Raw genomic sequence first — 20875 nt, forward strand, 5'->3', positions numbered from 1 at the left:
AAAAAATGGACACATATGGGGTGAAAGGGTAAGCCACATCATCCTGTTACTATTGGCAAAAAGCCCAATAAGTCGACATGACTTAGGTATCTTAAAGGCCCAAATTTAATTACGTGGCTCCACAAATATCCACCCCTTTTTGTCTTCTCCCTTTCTTACCCTTCGCCCATGCACTATAAATATATCCACCAACCTAACAAGGCAAGCATATCAAGTTGAGTAATTTCGTTCGGTAACTTAAAAAGTCTTTCTTCAGTGTTTTGCTAATCCTTAGTCTCTGCTAAGATAACAGGAAAACATTTTTTTCTATTAGTGAGTTTTTGTGAGGAAAAATGACTTCATTTGCCATGCAATCCACGATTTTGGGAAGTCCAGTCACAAGTTTTTCACGGAGTAATAATAGCCTGAATAAGTTTGTTCCTAGCTGTTACTTGCCACACCTTGAGAAAAATTCACGTCTTCGTGTTAAGTGTATGTCCGAGGTCAGTATATAAATATAAACTTTTTTTTGGATTGAACAAAAGTAGTACTCTATCTGTATCAATTTATAAGACATATTTCGCTTTTCGAGAGCTAAATAAGTATTTTTTTTACCACGATTAATTCGTATTCCCTTTTAAATATTTTAGATTGTTAATATTGTTACTTATAATACTTTTTATTGTTAATTATTATGACTTATAATACTTTTTATGTAATTTTTAAATATATAAGTTATTTTTAAAATAATTTAAAGATTGTATGTCCGAATTCACGTCAAAACAAAGAAGTTTGACTCTCGGAATTCAAATTATTTCCTCCGTCTCAATTTGTTTGATGCTTTTCGCTTTTCAAGACTCGTTTTCAAACGAGTATGTCATAGAAATTTGGACAGTACCTTTTTGTAATTTACCATGCATAAACAGTACTAAGTATATGGTTGATATTTTAATAGTCTGATAATAAAATTAGTGAATTTTTGAGCGATTAGTGATATTAAACATTAATGAAAAAAGCTGGAGGGTGAGAAATTGGAGCAATCCGCAAGCCCTAATTTGACTGATGCTGCTGCTACCCCACTTTTTTCAGAAGTTTACATATCTCACATTAATTAAGTTTTTTTAAGTGGATATTTCTATAACAAGATCTTTTGAGAAAAAAGATCTTGGTAAGTATTCAATTATGTAAAATAATACACGCAAGTACATGAACAATATTGAAGAGAGATTATTTACTACTGTCATCAGTCCTTTGATTAAAATTTTCCTATATATAGTACGAGTATTCGTTTTCTTAAACATCAGAAAAGTTAAATCTTGCCTTCTCTCTCAGTGAATTTTAACTTGTGATACGAGAATTTAGTTACTACTCCGATCAGTCTTATTTTTTTTTTATTTCAAATTACTAATTAAGTTTTATTAAAAGTTCTGCCTGTTAGTACCTAATAAGTAACTTAATTGTGTAAATATTTTTATGTTGTCATGCATAGAACAAATCTAACCTTTCTTTTCTATTCGTGTATGTAACAGCCAAAGCCAAGCACCAATTTCATCGACGTGCCAAAGCCAAGCACCAATTTCATCGACGTATTCTCATTCAGTGGTCCAGCACCTGAGAGGATCAACGGTAGGCTAGCAATGATTGGATTTGTAGCAGCCATGGGTGTTGAGCTAGCCAACGGTGCTGATTTATCCGCTCAGTTATCAAGTGGTGGATTTTCTTGGTTTTTGGGAACAAGTGCTTTGCTAACTTTGGCTTCACTTATCCCACTGTTCCAAGGAGTTACTGCTGAATCCAAATCTGGTCGGATAATGAGTTCTGATGCTGAGATTTGGAATGGAAGATTCGCTATGTTAGGTTTAGTTGCTTTAGCTTTTACTGAATATGTTAAAGGAGCTGGCCTTTTCCAAGTCTGAATGTAAATTCTTTAGCTTAAGTTAATATTTTGTTTTTAATTAGTAATATAAAGAATATATCGATTGAAGATATCTTCAGTAATGAGATTATAAAATATTTTGTTTCCTAAGTTTTTTAAGATTGGTTCACGTATTTGGACTATAGATTTGAATATGTGTAATCTCAACCTTGTTTCGGGTTCATTCTAAATGAAGCATAAAAAACAAGTTATTTGAAATCTTTAAGGATCCAAAACTGGTGTACTATTGAATCCAAAGGCTTCCTTTTAAAAAATAATTTTTGAGGCGTAATTTTGTTAAAATTGAAAACTCAGGGAAAAAACAAAAAAGAAATATATAGTGAGAAAGCCATGTAAAAATACTGGAGAAAAGAACAGTAGCAACAATAATGAAACGATAACTAAAACAAAAATGAAATGATAACTAAAACAAAGGAAACAACAAGTGGTACTAAAAATCTAAGAATAATATAGTAATAATAATAATAATAATAATAATAATAATAATAATAATAATAATAATAATAATAATTAATAATAATAATAATAATAATAATAATAATAATAATAACAGTACTGATAAGAGAAATTAGACAACGCTCTACTTACTAACCTTCTATCCTAATTTTAGATCACCAAATCCTCCTATTTAGGATCATATCCTCTATAAGCTGCTGGTGCACCATGCATGTCATGTCTAATCACTTATCAACGATACTTTTTCGGCCTATTTCTTCCTCTCCTCAGACCTGCGTGACTCTTATCTTGTTCCGAGTATCTTTCATTCCTAATTCATCTCTCCACGTATGCCTACACCACATCTGACTTAGGAGCAAGTCACTGTCAATATGTGTTCACTCCACCTAGGCTGGAGAAAGGTTAATTTAATTTACAACAAAAAAGTTATTTGCACGTAGTATTTACATCAAATTTTATAAGTACAATTTTTTTTTCATATAAATTCTTACCATTTAATTATGTTATGTAATAATGTTTTCACTTTAATTCATAACTTTAAAAGTTCAATTGCTTGATCTGATATCAACAAACTTAATCCAAGTAAGTATTTTCTTGATTAATCCTCAATCAATATTAGGCAAGAAAACTGCGCCAAGTGTTGAACTCTTTACACTCAATGGGGTGGATGTGACATTTCTGGATGAACATTCAATTTCATTGTGTTACACAAATTCAATTTCAATGTCGACATGACGACATGTACGCATAAAGTTTTTTACACTGCAACACGTGCGTCCCAATACGTAAAGAACAAATAGTTACATGTCATTATGACATTATAGTTCTTGCATTTCTGAATCGTTAACAATTGACAAGTTTCGCGCACCCTTATGTTTGTGAATAGTGATGAAGGGTTGGACTGGCTCTTGATTAAAGAAAAAAAAAATCATTGGATTTTATCTTGGATGGTAGATTGCTTAAGAATATATGTTTACAAAATCAATATAGCTCAACAGATCATGGGATTTTAATTAGGACGTACTCAAAACGTAAATATTCAGTAATATAAAAAATATTACATACTCTTAGCAGTTGATTACAATTAACATGCAAATGTCAAATAAGGAGTTATAAAAGATTGCTACAGCCTACATATAAGGAAATCATCCGTAAATGAAGTCAGCCATAACCCATTACGTTATCTTCCTACTCTTTGGCTCATATATATCTTTTTTTTTTTTTTTAACAATTACTTTTTGGCTCATAACCTTCCTATGTTTTTGCTCATTAAGATATTTTCTATAGCTGCTCCATTACATTATCTTCCTACTTTTTCGCTCAATTTTTTTTAACAATTACTTTTTGGCTCATCACATTCCTATTTTTTTGCTCATTAAGATATTTTCTATAGCTGCTTTTTAGACGTTCCCCCTTTCTACTTCCTATATTGGTGGGTTTCATTGTTCATTGAGGGACAATAAAATCATAGTTTTGATTCAACACAATGGAAAATGGGTAGAGTACAATAAAACTTTTATTATTTTATACATAGAAAAATATCATTAGTATAATTTTGTTACACCTTATATAATATATTTTATATACGTATAGTTTTACTATACCTTGTATAATAAAATTATATACCTGGTGTTAGTCGTGTAATTTATTATACCTTGTATGATGAATTTTATATACCTCGTATAATTTTTTGCGTGAACTAAATTTTATATATGTTGTTATACCTCATATAATAATTATCTTTTGGATGTATTATTTTGAAATGTATTTGCTGGATATTTTTTCTAACAAATGTTGCTTCTTTTTTGAACTTTTAATGAATTTATATTACATAAAGTTAACCTTGCGCAAATCCTCGACACTCACATAGGAAAGATGGAAATGAACAAGGAGATGAGTAGTGGCAGATGAGGTGTATTGGTTGAAGAAGAGAGAGAAGTGAGAAAGATGTAGATATTTATCTTAAAGAAAAGACAATGATAATAAAAAGGAATTCAACCTTTAAAGAAGGAAGATAAATGATAGCGTAATACAGAATTAGCAATTGAGTCCCTGATTTAGGGGGATCTGTTTTTTTGTAGCATATAAAATTTGCTATTTTTGAAGGACTTCAAAAGTTATGCTAATTATGTGCTTAAATCTAAAAGCGTGACCTATGTTGTAATTTTCTCCTTATCTTCTTTTATCAAATTACTAATTTACACTTGTGGAGTTAGTAAATTGACTTTAAGCAATCTGACAATATCCTCAAATAAACTCCAGAGTCCAGATATAAAGATTTCAAGCATAGCGGTATTTTATTGGTTTACCCGACATCTTCAAACATATTTCGCGTGTAGCGGTGTAAGGGTGAATAGAACCTAAATGCAGTTTTAAAAGTTATATGTTCATTATACAAGTCGAGGCGGAGGCAACCTTTTAGCTATATGTCCGGCATCTATTCAATAATTTTAGGTCAAATCATGTATTTATATGTAAAAAAATCATTTAATATATAGTATAAATAATATATTCAGAATTCAAAAAATAAAAAAGTTATGATACAGAACCCATAAATCATAAATTTTAGCTCCGCTGCAGCTATAGTTGTCCTTATTATCAAAAAATAATGATATATCAATATTCTGTATATAATAATTTAAAATTCTAAATTTTCTGTGTAAAAAATAGTTTTCATTGATAAATATTACTCACTGTCTCAATTTATGTATCATACTTTCCTTTTTAGATTGTCTCAAAAAAGTCTTATACCTTAGTATTTAGAAATAACTTAATTTTAAGTTTCTCATTATACTTTTAGTGAGCTAATTTATAGGCCATACAAATATAAATGACTTATTTTTTGCTTATAATTTTTTTAAAAAACAATTATTTGTTTTTAATTAAATATAGTTACATAAATTGAGACAAGCAGAATAGTATTCCATAATATCATAACATGATGAATTTAAGAAAGGTGTTGCGGAGAAATAATGGTGGTGCATTTACGTACCAAGTATTTACACATTTCTAATGCAAGAAAGAAAGGGGACCAATGCTAAAGTATTCCTAATAACCCGCACTACTTTTGTCATGTACTACCTTCATTACCAATTTACCCCTACCCAAGACTTGCCCTTCAAATGGGCTGGTCTTTAATGTTGTCTTTAAACAACCGAACCTGTTCAGTGTGTATAAGTTTTTTATGGTAGCGAGGCATAGCGTATGCAATACGATGATGTGAAAATTATAAATTTATGCCTTGTAAAAAAATTATTTATTATGAGAGGCAAAAGTTAAAGATTGACACAAAATAAGGGTATAAGTGTCAATAATTGTAAAGAAATGGATCATGAGCTTAACTCAACTCAAAAAATTAATTCATGAGGAAAGGAATGTCAAGATCATATAAAGAGATCACCCATCTCATTAACCACCAATGGTAGTTTTTCATTCTTGAACAATGACCCAAATCATGCAATACAAGTTGTTGTTCCAGGAGGTTCTAGACATCATACTGGGTGAATTGGCAGGCCACATCACCCTGTTACTCTTGGCAAAAAGCCCAATGAGTCCACGTGTTGGGTAGCTTTTAGAGGCTCAAAACTGAATTACGTGGCTCAACAAATATCCACCTCTTTGTATTCTCTTCTTACCCTTCCACCACGCACAGTATAAATGCCCACCGACCTCGCAGTGTAATTATATCAAGTGAGTTAATTAGTTTGGTCCACTAAAGAACACTACTACACTAGTCTTTCTTCACCAGTTTCTTACTTCCTCGGTGTTTTGCTAAGTCCTTGCTTTTTATCAGGAGTAAAGCATTTTCTATATTTTTTGAGTTTTAGAGACGTCAAAATGACAACTTCATTTGCCATGCAATCCATGATTTTGGGAAGTCCAGCCACAAGTTTTTCACAGAGTAAAAATGGCTTGAACCAGTATGTTCCAAGCTGTTACTTGCCACGCCTTCAGAAGAGTTCACGTCTTCGTGTTAAGTGCATGTCTGAGGTCAGTGTACATAACATAAACTCTCTTCATATTGATTTTTGTACATACGTAGTAGCCTTTTTTATTGGTATAGTTTGACCTTTAAATATTTTGGTACTGCAAAAAGTTTGTTATTATTACAAGTATTCTTGAATAAGGAGATATCTTATTAGAACAGTTGAAAAATGCAGGAGGGTGAGAAATTAGAGCAATCCACAAACCCTAATTTGACTGATGCTGCTGCTACACCCAAGCCAACACCTCCTCCTATTGCAAAGGTTGGTATCTTTTTCAGAAGTTGATGTCTCACATTAAGCATATTTTTTAGGTGGATTTCAGATTTCCATTTCAACTTTTGACAAACCAATTAATTTAGATCTTTGTTATAAGTAATGTTCGATTATGTAAAATAAATTTATAATACTACTCCAATCGCAAGTACATGACGGAAGACATATTGTTTGCTACTCTCTGGTAAGCAAATTGAAGAATCACTACCTTAATTTCGTTAAAAATTTCCCATGTATCTTTTTTAAACATGAGTCGAAGTTTAGTTATGCAAGTATATATCTTGGCGGGATCTATATTCCTAAATTTCAATAAGTGAACTGATTGTGTAAATATGTTTTGCATAGTGTCATATAAAACATCAACTCTAGAAAAATACGAGATAACTCTATACAGTTATAGGATCTCCTAAATTTCTCATTATGCAAGAAGCTGTGCTCTGAATCATGTGTACATTAATTTTGACATTTCTTTTCTATTCCTGTATGTATAACAGCCAAAGCCAAGCACCAATTTCATCGATGTATTCTCATTCAGTGGTCCAGCACCTGAGAGGATCAATGGTAGGCTAGCAATGATTGGATTTGTAGCAGCCATGGGTATTGAGCTAGCCAACGGTGCTGATTTATCTGCTCAGTTATCAAGTGGTGGAATTTCATGGTTTTTGGGAACAAGTGCTTTGCTAACATTGGCTTCACTGATCCCATTGTTCCAAGGAGTTAGTGCTGAATCAAAATCTGGTGGGATTATGAGTGCTAATGCTGAGATTTGGAATGGAAGATTTGCTATGTTGGGATTAGTTGCTTTAGCTTTTACTGAATATGTTAAAGGAGCTGGCCTCTTCCAAGTTTGAATGTTTATAAATTTTGCTCGAGCTTATTTGTTGTTTTTGGATTTTTGATGTAAAGAATATATCAATGTAAGATATCTTCAGTAATGAGAATTATAATTCAGAAATATATTTAGAAATATATTTTTGAGTGAATCTTCTGTTTCCGAAGTGACTTTTCAGCTCTTCTAATGGATAAAGTTTTCACAAACTGTTCTCTCTAGACTATTCTTATGTCCTAGAGATCGAGAAACGTATGTTCACTTGTTATTGCATAAAAATAAAAAGCAGTGGTGCATCGTTAAGAGTTAAATTATATAATACTGTTTAAATTAAACAACAATAATTTCCGGGAACAACAAACCTCAAATTAAAGAGTTTGATTCCTGAAAAAGAATTGAAAAAGTTTTTTTTTTTTGAGTATTAATTATAATCGTAGAAAAATTGCATCAGCTATTCGCTTTGAGTACTCCTATACGCAATCTATCCAAAATTTAAAATTAATTAAACTTTAGTCAGAAAAAACATGTTACTATTTGAAATAAAGATCCGAAATTGATGTACTCTAAAATGTAAAAGCTTCCTTTTAAATGGACCTTTGACAGCACTTAATAACAAAACAGAGTAAAGGCAAGTCCAGAAAAGAAACTGAGCCTTAATTTTGTTAAAATTGATAAGTTAGGAGCAAGTCACTGTCAAAAAGTGTTCAATCTTAGCTAGTTCCTCCATCTAGCAGGGTTAATATTTTTGAACACTCACACATAATCTTTATACCAATTTTATGAATATAAAATTAGAATTTTTATGTATAAACTTTTACCACTTAATTATGATTAAAGAATTATATTTTGCTTTAGTTTATAACTTTAAAGATTTAATTACTTGTCTTGATGTAAATACTTAGAGCCTGTTTGGATGGGCTTATGCCTATAAGCTGTTTGCAGCTTATAAGCTTAAAAAAATAATTTGGGGTAGCTTATAAGCTGCTTTAGATAAGCTAAGTCAAATGGGCCCAATTATTTTTTTGAACTTATTTTAAGCACAAAATGACTTTAAGCTGGCCAGTCAAACACTCAAAAAAATTGAAAACAACTTATAAGCAACTTATAAGTCAATCCAAACGGACTCTTAATGCAAAATTAAGCAAGAAAACCGTGCCAAGTGTCTGACTCTTATTATGTGTACTGATCAATGGTAATGTTGCTGAAAGAACATTCAATTTCATTGTGTTACGCCAAAGTGCCAAACCATTAATAGAGCCAAACATGTTGGCATAATGTTTTACACTGCAACACGTAAATACCAATATGTAAAGCGGACAAATATTTAGTCATAAGGTTCCATGTCATTATAGCTTGCATTTATGAACCGTTACCTTGTCAAGTCTAGACCACCCTTATATTAGTGAAACGTGGTCTTTTTCTTCATCATCATTGAAGAGAAAGATCATTTGATTTATCTTGGATGCTAGATTTCTTAAGAATCTATGTTATGTATTATAATGTAGCTAAACAGATTATAGGATATATTAATTATACTAATACACACTTATGGAATTATTGTAAACCGTTAAAAATCGATTTAAGTGATCTGGCAATATCATCAAATAAACTTCACAGATAAAAGATTATGGCAAAGCGGTACTTTAATGATTTACACGACAGTTGCAAAATTGAAATTATACATTGTATTTCGTGTAAGGGTGAATAGAACGTAACTAAGTACTTTTTCAAAAAAAATAGAAAAAAAAGCGGTACTTTTTTTTTTATTACATAGAGGTAGGAGATTACAATGTGGGGATTCGAACCCTCACCAATAAGGTGAGAGTTCAGGTAGCCAACCAACTGAACTACTAGATCCCTACAGTAACTAAGTACTTACTAATTACCATTACAAATATAATGATATACTATCAATATTATGTACACAATATTTAAAATTCTAATTTTTCCGCCTAATCCCATAGTTTGCATGCATTCATAAATGTTATACTATAATATCATAACATAAAAGAAGTGGCTGTGGAGAAATAATAGTGGTGCAATGCAACATGTACAAAGTATTACATTTCTAATGTAAGAAGGGGACCAATGCCAAGTTGCCAATTATCACACAATCAAAATTTCAGGATAGCATTTTGAAATTCGAATCCAAGACAATTCCGTATTTGAACACTAATGATATTTTTATTTGAATTTTATTTCCGCAGTAAAGAAAGTGATTATCTTTCAATACTGACAATAATTAACGATTACTATTCAATTACAAATTCGAAAAATGGATAGGCATGCAATTTTTACATTCATTACCATTGAAGTTTTTGCACGGATTTCCCTTCAAACGCATTAGCCTTTAATTTTTGTCCTTCATATTTGTGGTCTTTAATCTTTATCCCTGCTTCGCTTGGCATAAATTTTATACCATATTTTTTAAAACTAAGTTTTTGTTTTGCACGATATAAATTCTGTAGAAATTAAATTCCCTCGACATAAGTCCTGTTTTTGTGGAGTTTGAAAGTTTTGCCGTATTCAACATAACTTATGTGATATAATTTAAACTATCTTGAGCCAAATTTATAGTTATAAGTGGTGAAAGATAAAAATTAAATAACACAAATTTTGGGGCAAACATTAAAGACAACCCGAAATAGGGACATTTGCGCGAATGATCTTTACCATTTACCACTACCCAAAACATTCCAAAACATTCTAGGACGTTCCAGACATATATGGGGTGAATCAGCAGGCCACATCACCCTGCTACTTTTGCAAAAAAGGCCAATTATTCCACGTGAATCGGGTATCTTTAGAGGCCCAAAACTGAATTACGTGGCTCAACAAATATCCACCCTTTTTATTCTCTCCTTACCCTTCCACCATGCACCCTATAAATGCCCACCAACCTTGCACTGCAATTATATTAAGTGAGTTAATTAGTTTGATCACTAAAAAACACTACTACGCTAGTCTTCCTTCACTTTCTTGCTTCCTCAGTGTTTTGCTAAGTCCATAGTCTCTGTTAAGAGAAGAGTAAAATATTTTCAGTATTTTTTGTGTTTCAGAGAGGTCAAAATGACAACTTCATTTGCCATGCAATCCATGATTTTGGGAAGTCCAGTCAAAAGCTTTTCACAAAGTAAAAATGGCTGTGTTCCTAGCTGTTACTTGCCACGCCTTGAGAAGAGTTCGCGTCTTCGCGTTAACTGCATGTCTGAGGTCAGTACATATATAAAGTTAAAACTCTTTTTATTTTGATTTGTACATACGTGGTAACCGTTATTATTATGACAAGTGTTCTTGATTAAGGAGATATCTTAAACATAGTGGACAAATGCAGGACGGTGAGAAATTAGAGCAATCCAAAAGCCCTAATCTGACTGATGCTGCTGCTACACCCAAGCCAACACCTCCTCCATCTGCAAAGGTTGGTATCTTTTTTCAGAACATCACACATCTGATCACATTAAGCATATTCTTTAAGTGGATTTCATATTTCCATCTCAACTTTTGACGAAACAATAAAGGTCTTCGTTATAAAGTAAAGTTCGATTATGTAAATAAATTTATGTAATATTAGGAAGACAGATTGTTTACTACGCTGCAGGAAACAAATTAAAGAATCACTCCTTTAATTTCGTTAAAAGTTTCCTATAGTATTTTCCTTAAACATGAGGGGAATTTGAACATGCTAATATATGTCTTGGCTGGATCTATATTTCTAAATTTCAATTTCAATGGGAATTGGTTGTTGAGTTTGAACTTAATTACTTAACAGACAATGAATTTTAACTTGTGATGGCGGGTTGGCTACTGTTTTACCTGATATTCAATTAATGCTTTCTTAAAAAATAAGAAATGACTCTTATAGTTTTATAGGATCTAGCCTACATTTCTCACTATGCAAGAAGTAGTGTTCTGAATGATGTGTACATTAATTTAACATCTCTTTTCTACTCGTATATTTATGCAACAGCCAAAGCCAAGCACCAATTTCATTGACGTATTCTCATTCAGTGGGCCAGCACCTGAGAGGATCAACGGTAGGCTAGCAATGATCGGATTTGTAGCAGCTATGGGTGTAGAACTTGCCAACGGTGCAGATTTATCAGCTCAGTTATCAAGTGGTGGACTTTCATGGTTTTTGGGGACAAGTGCTTTGCTAACTTTGGCTTCACTTATCCCATTGTTCCAAGGAGTTAGTGCTGAATCCAAATCTGGTGGGATAATGAGTGCTAATGCTGAGATTTGGAATGGAAGATTTGCTATGTTGGGATTAGTTGCTTTAGCTTTTACTGAATATGTTAAAGGGGCTGGCCTCTTCCAAGTCTGAATGTATATAAATTTTGCTCGAGCTTATCTGTTGTTTTGGATTTTTGATGTAAAGAGTATATCAATGTAAGATAATCTTCAGTAATGAGAATTATGATTCAGAAATATGTTTGTGACTGAATGTTGCGACTGGAATTTTTTTAACTCAAAAAATATTTTTTGGAATTAAACTAACCCTTTAAAAAAAATAAGAATCCTTTACGAACAGAAGCGCGTGAAAAAATTAAATTGTAATTTTTTGAATTTGGTCCTTTCACCCACAGATTTTGTGCGTGAAAGGGGGTATTTTTTTTAAGCTATCAAAATAACATTTTTTTATACATTGGCTAAAGATTAGTCATGTTTTAAAATTTTGAAATATCAATATTTTGTATAGAATTTAATATATTTTTTTGTGTACAATAATGTTGGCTCATTACATCATGTATTGTAACAGTTCAAGCCACCGTTTGTAGAAATTGTCCGTTTTGGGGCCTTCGTCCCTCACGGTTTTAAAACGCATCTACAAGGGAGAGGTATCCAAGCACTTATAAAGCACTCTTGTTCTCCTCCCCAACCGATGTGGGATTCGCCTAAATCAATGTGGGATTCGCCTAAGGCAAGCCTTACACTCACCCCCCCCCCCTTCTTGGGACTCAGCGTCCTCATTGAGGTTTGCCCCACCACTGAGTTTGCCCCACCATCGGTCCGGCACCGACTCTGATACCAACTATAACAGCTCAGGCCACCGCTTGTAGAAATTGTCCATTTTGGGGCCTTCGCCCCTCTGATGTGCCGTGAATTTTGGCTCATTTTATGCCTTTGTAACTAGAAATATTGCTTGATTTTAAGTGTTTTTATATTGTTTCTTATGTTATTTTTGTGTTTTATAGGGTTGATTAACTAAGGATCGGAAATGAGAAGTAATGCTGGAAAAACGGACAAATTTGAGCTAAGCGACGGTCCGTAACTCATGTTACGGACCGTAACGGTGTCCGTAACTCATGTTACGGTTCGTACCTTTGAACCGTAACAAGGCCTGAATTTCCAGAAAGTTTCATTGAAACCATCAGTGTTACGGTGAAGTGTTACGGTCCGTAACTCATGTTACGGTCCGTAACATGTCACCGTAACATGAGCTAAATTTCCAGAGAGTTTCAATAAAATCTTCAGTGTTACGGTTTAGTGTTACGGTCCGTAACTCATGTTACGGTCCGTAACATGTCACCGTAACATGAGCTAAATTTCCAGAGAGTTTCAATAAAATCTTCAGTGTTACGGTTTAGTGTTACGGTCCGTAACCCTTCACCGTAACATCATCCAAATTTCCAGAGAGTTGCCAAGTAATTGTCACCACTTACGCTTCAGAAGGACGGACCGTAACACAGGGTACGGTCCGTCGCATGGTGGCCGTAACGTCGAAGTGGTCAAATGACGAAATGAAGGACGGACCGTAACCTGAGTTACGGTCCGTAACAATGCGGCGTAAGGGCATTTTTGTCCAGAAACTTGGCGCGATTTTTGGCTCTATAAATACATAATGTAGGGTTTTAATTCACAATTCAGATTTTATTTTAGAGGCATAAACCCTAGATTTTTAATCTTGAAGTGATTGGAGCATCTAAGGCAACAACTTCACTCTCATTCCATCTTGTATTAGTATTGTAAGTGTATTATGTTAATCTTTAAGTTTTTTCTGTCAAGAAACATTATGAGTAGCTAATTTCAATTCTAAGGTTGTGAATCCCATGATGGGTATTATGTGAATGGGTTTCTATTATTGATATATGCATAATGGTTGTTGTTATTTATTCTATCTTTGTGTTGTAACGTTGGGTAATGATTGCAAGCATTAGCCGAAGCCATTATATTGACTTTTCTTGGGAAAGAGAGTCAATATTGGTAAGATTGAATAACAATGACTCGAGGCGTTAACCCTCGTTTAATAGACTAACTTAGGAATAAGAATAAGTCTAAATTGGCATTATTGGTCGCTCTTCGATGGTAACTCTTTTATATTCGGAAGAATCATAAAGAGGAAATACTGCTTAACTGTTGGGAAACATTAAGAAGTCTTTAAGAGATCAAGTGCATATTCTTAGAACAACCATTAGAAGTATATCACATTGAAATCCGAAGCATAATATCTAATCAAATTGGGAAACACAACCTTAGTCTCTCTCTCATATTAATTACATTCTAAGTCAAAGTATTCAATTACATTATTCAACAATCAATTCAAACTATCCGGAATAGGATTAAAGCCTTTAAAGATTGGTATCGCATACGATTAGTACTCTTTTCTCTCCATATTCCCTGTGGGATTCGACCCCAACCTTGTTGGGTTACTATATTTGACAACGTCCTCTTTACGCCATTAATAGGTGTAATTTGAGCGTATCACCCTCATGATTTTAAAACACGTCTACAAGGGAGAGGTATCCAAGCACTTATAAAAAATTCTTTGTTCTCCTCCCCAACCGATGTGGGATTCGCTTAAACCAATGTGGGATTCGCCTAATGCAAGTCTTACACTATTGTAACACCTCGTATCTTAGAACTCATGTTAGACTCGTAACGTTAGAGTTTAGAGAAAAATTTGAAAGTTTATACGTATTACGAAAGTAATTGATCAGCCTATATTCGGGCACCTGTAACTCCTTTATTAGTTGATAATTTGGGAAAACTTAAAAAACTAAAGTTGTAGCCCTTTGGAATATCTTTCCAACGGTATCTTATGGAGCTCAAACGGAGCCCTGTGCTAAGAGTTATGCCTGTTTTACTATCACTGGTTGGAGCAGAATTTTCAGATTTTGGGTTACGTTTTTAGCCTTTTCCTACTCGAATTGGGACTCTTTATTTTATTATTGTATGAAGTAAAAACGTCCCTAACACTATTCTAAACCCTAAGAGACTATTCTTTTTCTCTCTACCTCCATCCCTAAAAAATCTAGACACTTCAATCTTGCAAGAAACTCATTCTTGCAATCAAGAAAAATCAAGAAACCTTCAAGAATTTGGTTTGGCAATCTAGTTTCCTAAGGTTTCCTCCAAGGTAAATATTTTAATCAAGAACCTTTGTATTCTACAAGATTTATCATTTATAAAGATTATAATAAATCCATCCACCCCGGTACCTATAAAATCAAGAATTGTGAAGAGTTAGAGAAACCCCTAGTATTTTTCTGTTGACTTTCACTTCGACCAGCCATATTTAATTGGTAGTTTCCTGTAATCTAACCGTTGGATCAAGCCCAAATTTTAACTGAGTGTTCATAACACATAAGAATAAAATATGAACGGTGGAGATTGGGTTTGGAGGTCCGGAGAATTACCCGTTGAGCCATGAACAGTAACTACGAAAATCAGTGAAAATCCTGTCAAGGTTTCTAAATTCAAAGCTTTTGGAAGTCTTCTTCAAAGATTCAGACTTTTCTTCAAGCTTTGGAGCGGCTAAGGTATGTAGAGTTACTATCACTACTAAAAAACAGGATTTCCCGACCTCAAAAAACCGACCTCATTTGAGGTAGGAAAAAAACCGACCTCATGAGGTCGGTAAATTCATAATATTTATTTTTCAATTTTTTTAAAAAATAAACCGACCTCATGAGGTCGGTAATATTGTACCAAAATTTGAAAAAATAATTTACCGACCTCACTAGGTCGGAAATTAATTTAATGCTAAATATTATAATTTTATTTTTAATTTAAAAGAATACCGACCTCGTGAGGTCGGTATTCTTTTAAATTAAAAATAAAATTATTAAATACCGACCTCATGAGGATTTATGCAACACTATGAAAACTTGACCTCCCCATTAGCTCCAGGAAGGGTAAATACATATAAATTAATTGATTTAGGATGCTTATAATTTACCTTTAGCTGTTTTGGTATGGTTTGAAGGATAAAAGACATGTAATTCCTTTTTCCTGCCCAGTTTTTATGAGCTGAAAAGCTGATATGGAGGGGCATCTAACCCCTACTTTCCAAGTAAACGTTTGAGAAGTATCGATATCCACCTTATTTTGTTCTAAATTTATGTGTCATGTTCTTTCAGGATGGAATGCATGTATTGCGCTGGTCTGTGGCAATTGTGTTGTCTGGTAAGTCCATCACTTTATTTTCAAGGTTTAAAGAGGTGGTGTCCATTGTAGAAATGATTGAAGGGCTTTTGTCAATGATAGTTTGCTGACGGTTGAACATATTTTCAGATTGATAACTTGAACTTATACCTAATGCTGAGCTCAAATTGATTGGGTAATTGTTGCCACACTATAGTTTGAACATCATCATAGACACATTTATGTTGAAAGTAATCATTGCCTTGGTCTTTCAAAGCAAGAGTATTGAATCTCTCTTACCCTGGAACCATGTTAACCTGATATTTTTGCATTCGTGCTGCAGCTGAATCTTTAGCTAAGTTATATTGCTATAACTGGCTCTAACACAGAATTCTTCGCATCCAAATAAGTTCAAAAAATAGAAAAGCAGAGCTTCTTTCTTCAATCTCCAAAAGAAAATTTGCTCTTCGAGGATGTCTGATGTCTTAATGCTTGAAATCTAAACTCAAGTTTGGTATTCGGGTGTTCTAATCTTGGGATTTTATGCCACGTTCGCAGGAAAGGTGCTCCAACAACACCTTTGGTTACCATAGCAATGACAAAAATTGTGGCTAGTGTATTGGAGAAAAACAATTTACCTGGTTCAATTTTTACTGCCTTATGCGGTGGAGCTGAAATTGGTGAAGCAATAGCAAAGGACACACGAATTCCTCTAGTCTCGTTCACTAGGAGCTCAAAGGTGACTTTTATGTCGTTATGCTAACATGCATGTTTGCAGCTAATAATGTGTCATTATTTGCCTCTTACTTTAACTTGGATTTACCTTTTCAAATATTTTTCCAGCTTCTCGACACTACACATACCTAAACGTAGGCTGCCTGGTTTCGTAGGTTCATCTCTAGGAAAATTCTATTGCACTCTTGGATATGAGATGAAAAATTAATAGATTGACGGTTATTAATTTTCCTATATTTGTTATTAACTTGATATCGAGCCTCCAGAAATCATGATACAGGTACATAAATGTCTGTATCTCTCTTCTTTTCCTAGTGGTTCTTGAGAAAAAGTTTATTTTGCAGAAAGAACATACTAGTTTATGGATAGTAGTGATAAGTTAAAATTTTCAATTGAGGCTAATAACAGGTAGAGGTGCTTATGCTATTTTATCCATCTTCTTGTTTAGTTTACTTTTCTACTTTGGCTTTACATTGTCTGGCTAGTTGAATCAGAGAATATTAACAGGACTTGAAAAGAAGATGGTAGAGAGTTTATTCTGAAACTAAATGGATATGTAGGTCAGATTTGGCGGTTTTGGATTTCATTGCTTCTGTGTGCAAGTGACACTACAAACATTTCTTTTCTAGGACAAGTAAATATTTTTTTTGTGACAAAAACACCCAGAGGATCTGCAAACATGTACAACAACTCATACAACCTAAAGTCTCAAAATAAAACAAGCAAAGCAAAAGAAAGGGAAGAAGAGAAGAATGTTGGAATTTTATCAAATTCCTTCTTATTCCATAACTTTGATAAAGCTTGTCTTTTAATTTAGTTAACAAAAAGTTGCATATCGAAATACAACTTGCTTTAATGATTTTCCATGTGTGGGTTTATTTCTTTTGTGCCAATAGGTTGGTCTTGTAGTTCAGCAAACAGTAAGTCAGAGATTTGGAAAATGTCTACTAGAACTAAGTGGAAACAATGCCATCATAGTAATGGATGATGCGGACATTGAACTTGCTGTTTGTTCTGTTTTATTTGCTGCTGTTGGTACGGCTGGTCAGCGCTGTACAACATGCCGAAGACTGGTATTGCATTAATTGTTTAAAATTCCATTCAGTTTTCGGTTTAAAGATTTCACTTTCAGAACTTCTTACTGTTTCTTCATAAATATTTTTCTGCATGAAGCTTGTTCATGAAACAGTATATGAGAAGGTTCTTGAACCACTGGTGGAGGTGTACAAGCAAGTTAAGATAGGGGATCCTTTAGAAAACGGTACCTTACTTGGGCCAGTGCATACTCGTACTTCTAGGGAAAACTTCGAGAAGGGAATACAAAATATCAAGTCCCAGGTATGTCCAGTTTCTCGAGACTTTCATTCCCCTAATTATTTCTGCATTGGCATTTATTTCCCTCTCCTCCTTGGTGTTGCCCGACCTCTTCGTATATATGTTGATGGTGAGAACAGTTGTCCAAATGCACAAGAGTTTGTATAACAATTTGATTAGCAATATAAATGTCAGATCATAATGATCATAATATTTTGAAAAAGAAAATGGAGACCACATTTTGTTTACTCAGCTGGACTTAGGAGTTAGGACTTAAGACTACATCCATATATTGGAATTGAATTTTTTCCCTTCTCAATAGAGGGAAAAGTGTGAGTTGAACTTTGTTTTCTAAAATGAGTGTTTTGCAGGGTGGAAAGATCCTTACAGGTGGTTCAGTCATAGAATCTGAGGGTAACTTTGTGCATCCAACAATCGTTGAAATTTCTCCAAAACCTAAAATTGTGAAGGAAGAATTGTTTGGTCCAGTTCTTTATGTAATGAAGTTTAAGGTATTTCCTTTCGAAGGCATTGAATTTTCGAGATGACCAATAGTGTTCTGTCCCATATTTGGTAAAACTTCTCTGGGATTCAATTTCTCATTCCAAACTTTTTGCTTGCAGACTTTCGAAGAAGCAGTTGAAGTTAACAACTCTGTCCCTCAAGGTCTAAGTAGTTCCATCTTCACCCAAAATCCAGAATTTTAAACTAAAGTTTTTTAGAATTTGATATCTTTTTCTGTTGAATATCTAATTTAAGTTGGTTGCTAATTTTACCTTTTTATTTCAGAATCAATATCAACATTCAAAGGCGGAGTTTCTTCGGACTCAGCCAATGGAGGAAAGGTGGCTTGAGAGTGTTGGTGGTCCCAATAGTTTAATGTTTTGTGGATGTTTGCAAAGGTTGTGAAGTAGTTTAATGTTGTGTAGATGTTTGCGAATGTTGAAGTAGCTTAATGTCTCTTCGGAATGTTTGAATGACGTTTTGATTCAACTTTGAAGTAGTTTCGAATTGAATTTGACGTATTGTTGGTTGTAATATTATGTGTTTGTTGAAGTAGCTTAATGTTTTATGTTTTTCAGTACTTTGGTGAATTGTTGGCAGCTATTTGAGCCGGTTTTAGTTGAATATAAAATTGTTTCATCTTGACAGGGGGTGGATGGAATAGCAGCTGGATCCTACCAATTTTTTTTGCAGAATACCGACCTCATGAGGTCGGTTTTCTGCAAAATTTTCCAAGAAATTGCAAATTACCGACATCATGAGGTCGGTTTTATGCATAATATTCCCAGAAATTGCAAATTACAGACCTCATGAGATCAGTTTTATGCAAAATATTCCCAGAAATTGCAAATTACCGACCTCATGAGGTCGGTTTTCTGCAAAATTATCTAGAAATTGCAAATTACCAACCTCATGAGGTCGGTTTTCTGCAAAATTATCTATAGAAATTGCAAATTACAGACCTCATGAGGTCAGTTTTCTGCAAAACTATCTATAGAAATTGCAAATTACTGACCTCATGAGGTCGGTTTTCTGAAAAAAAAATCAAAAAATTACAAATTACCGACCTCATGAGGTCGGGTTTCTGCAAATATTTTGAAAAAATTATAAAATATCGATCTCATGATGATGGAAATCTAAAACAATATATCATATATTCATATAAATTACCGACCTCAGGAGGTCGGTAAACTCATATCATTATATTATTAATATAATTTATCGACCTAATGAGGTCGGTATTTTATTTAATTAATACCCGGCTAAAAAAACATGAGGTCGATTTTTTGCGACCTCATGAGGTCGGTAATAATTCCGACCCACTATTTTCCGATTTGATTTTGAGGTCGGTTTTGAGGTCGTTCTTTGCCCAAAACCGACCTCATGAGGTCAGAAATTGCCTTTTTTTTTGTCGGAAAATCCTGTTTTTTTAGTAGTGTATCTACGTGTGGGAACATCGTTGTTCTTCCCCACGCCTCCAAATTCATAAAGTATGAAACTTTACAAAACTAGGGTTTCTATTCTATACTATGTTCATGATAACCTTAGGTCCATGTCTATGACTATATTATGTTTGAATTGCTATTATTCTATCATTATGTTCTTGATACTCATTATGATTATTGAGAATCTGTCTGTAATCCATGAAAACCCATATTTTGTATTCCATGGGTTCTTGCATGCATGTTTTTGACTAAGGATGATTATTTCATGAATCTCCTATATGTCTACAAGTTTTCATGTAATTAAATCATATAATTACTTTCATGCCATGATACAAGAAATATACATGCTAAATACAAGTTATTTCATGAAACCATGTTTACAAGTTATTTCATGAAACCATGTTTACAAGTTATTTCGTGAAATCATGATTATAAGACAAGTACAAGTTAATTCACGAAAATCACGGGCTTCTTAGCCAACTATATTATGTTCATGTTTTTGGGAATTGCACGAATTACCGAGAAGGCTCAGATAGCCTGAAACTACGTAGCCACCGTAGGACAAGGATCGCTCCGCCCAGTTAGGACGATACCTTAATTTTACACTGAATGTATCCATCAGGCACGTTACCACCTTATACCCTGGCAAGGTATGGGGGATCTACTGGTCCGGCGAGGTACCAGACTCTAGGTACCCACGTTGTGATATCACATGGTCGGTTTATGAAATGTTCTCCCTACTTATCATGTTATACTTATGTTATATATATATATATATATATATATAATGCATGAGGAGTCAATGAACTGACATTGGGCTTTTCGGAGTGACATAAGGTCTGTAACCTCCGAATGAATTATGGAATTTGTACCGAATCCAAAGAAATAACTTAATGATGATAAACATGATAATATTTCAAGAATCAATCAAATAATTAAGGCATTAAGATTTGAAATATATAACATGGGAATGGAGAGAGTTGTTATAGAACTCTCGTATTCATATTTTAGTTGGATTCGTGCCAAGGAAAGAGGGAAACAAACACCTTAC

At 33.6% G+C, this 20875-nt stretch overlaps 4 protein-coding genes across 4 annotated transcripts; all 4 read left to right on the forward strand.

Moving 5' to 3' along the window:
* The first annotated feature begins 212 nt into the window (after positions 1–212).
* Positions 213–2113, forward strand: LOC132609795 (early light-induced protein, chloroplastic-like). The gene is made up of 2 exons (XM_060323952.1): positions 213–482; positions 1509–2113. The coding sequence occupies exons 1-2, from the start codon at positions 333–335 to the stop codon at positions 1893–1895; spliced, it is 537 nt and encodes a 178-aa protein (XP_060179935.1). The 5' UTR covers positions 213–332; the 3' UTR covers positions 1896–2113.
* A 3934-nt stretch (positions 2114–6047) lies between these two features.
* LOC132609815 (early light-induced protein, chloroplastic-like) lies at positions 6048–7599 on the forward strand. Its single transcript, XM_060323975.1, has 3 exons — positions 6048–6361; positions 6532–6618; positions 7125–7599. Exons 1-3 carry the CDS (start codon positions 6209–6211, stop codon positions 7479–7481), a joined length of 597 nt encoding a protein of 198 aa, XP_060179958.1. The 5' UTR covers positions 6048–6208; the 3' UTR covers positions 7482–7599.
* A 2769-nt stretch (positions 7600–10368) lies between these two features.
* Positions 10369–11890, forward strand: LOC132609816 (early light-induced protein, chloroplastic-like). Its single transcript, XM_060323976.1, has 3 exons — positions 10369–10672; positions 10794–10880; positions 11430–11890. Exons 1-3 carry the CDS (start codon positions 10529–10531, stop codon positions 11784–11786), a joined length of 588 nt encoding a protein of 195 aa, XP_060179959.1. The 5' UTR covers positions 10369–10528; the 3' UTR covers positions 11787–11890.
* A 3821-nt stretch (positions 11891–15711) lies between these two features.
* LOC132610006 (aldehyde dehydrogenase family 7 member A1-like) lies at positions 15712–18913 on the forward strand. Its single transcript, XM_060324247.1, has 7 exons — positions 15712–15868; positions 16385–16565; positions 17458–17634; positions 17735–17899; positions 18247–18387; positions 18499–18541; positions 18665–18913. The coding sequence occupies exons 1-7, from the start codon at positions 15804–15806 to the stop codon at positions 18727–18729; spliced, it is 837 nt and encodes a 278-aa protein (XP_060180230.1). The 5' UTR covers positions 15712–15803; the 3' UTR covers positions 18730–18913.
* Positions 18914–20875: the final 1962 nt, after the last annotated feature.

This window comes from Lycium barbarum, chromosome 9, assembly GCF_019175385.1.
Source record: "Lycium barbarum isolate Lr01 chromosome 9, ASM1917538v2, whole genome shotgun sequence".
Lineage (NCBI taxonomy): Eukaryota > Viridiplantae > Streptophyta > Magnoliopsida > Solanales > Solanaceae > Lycium > Lycium barbarum.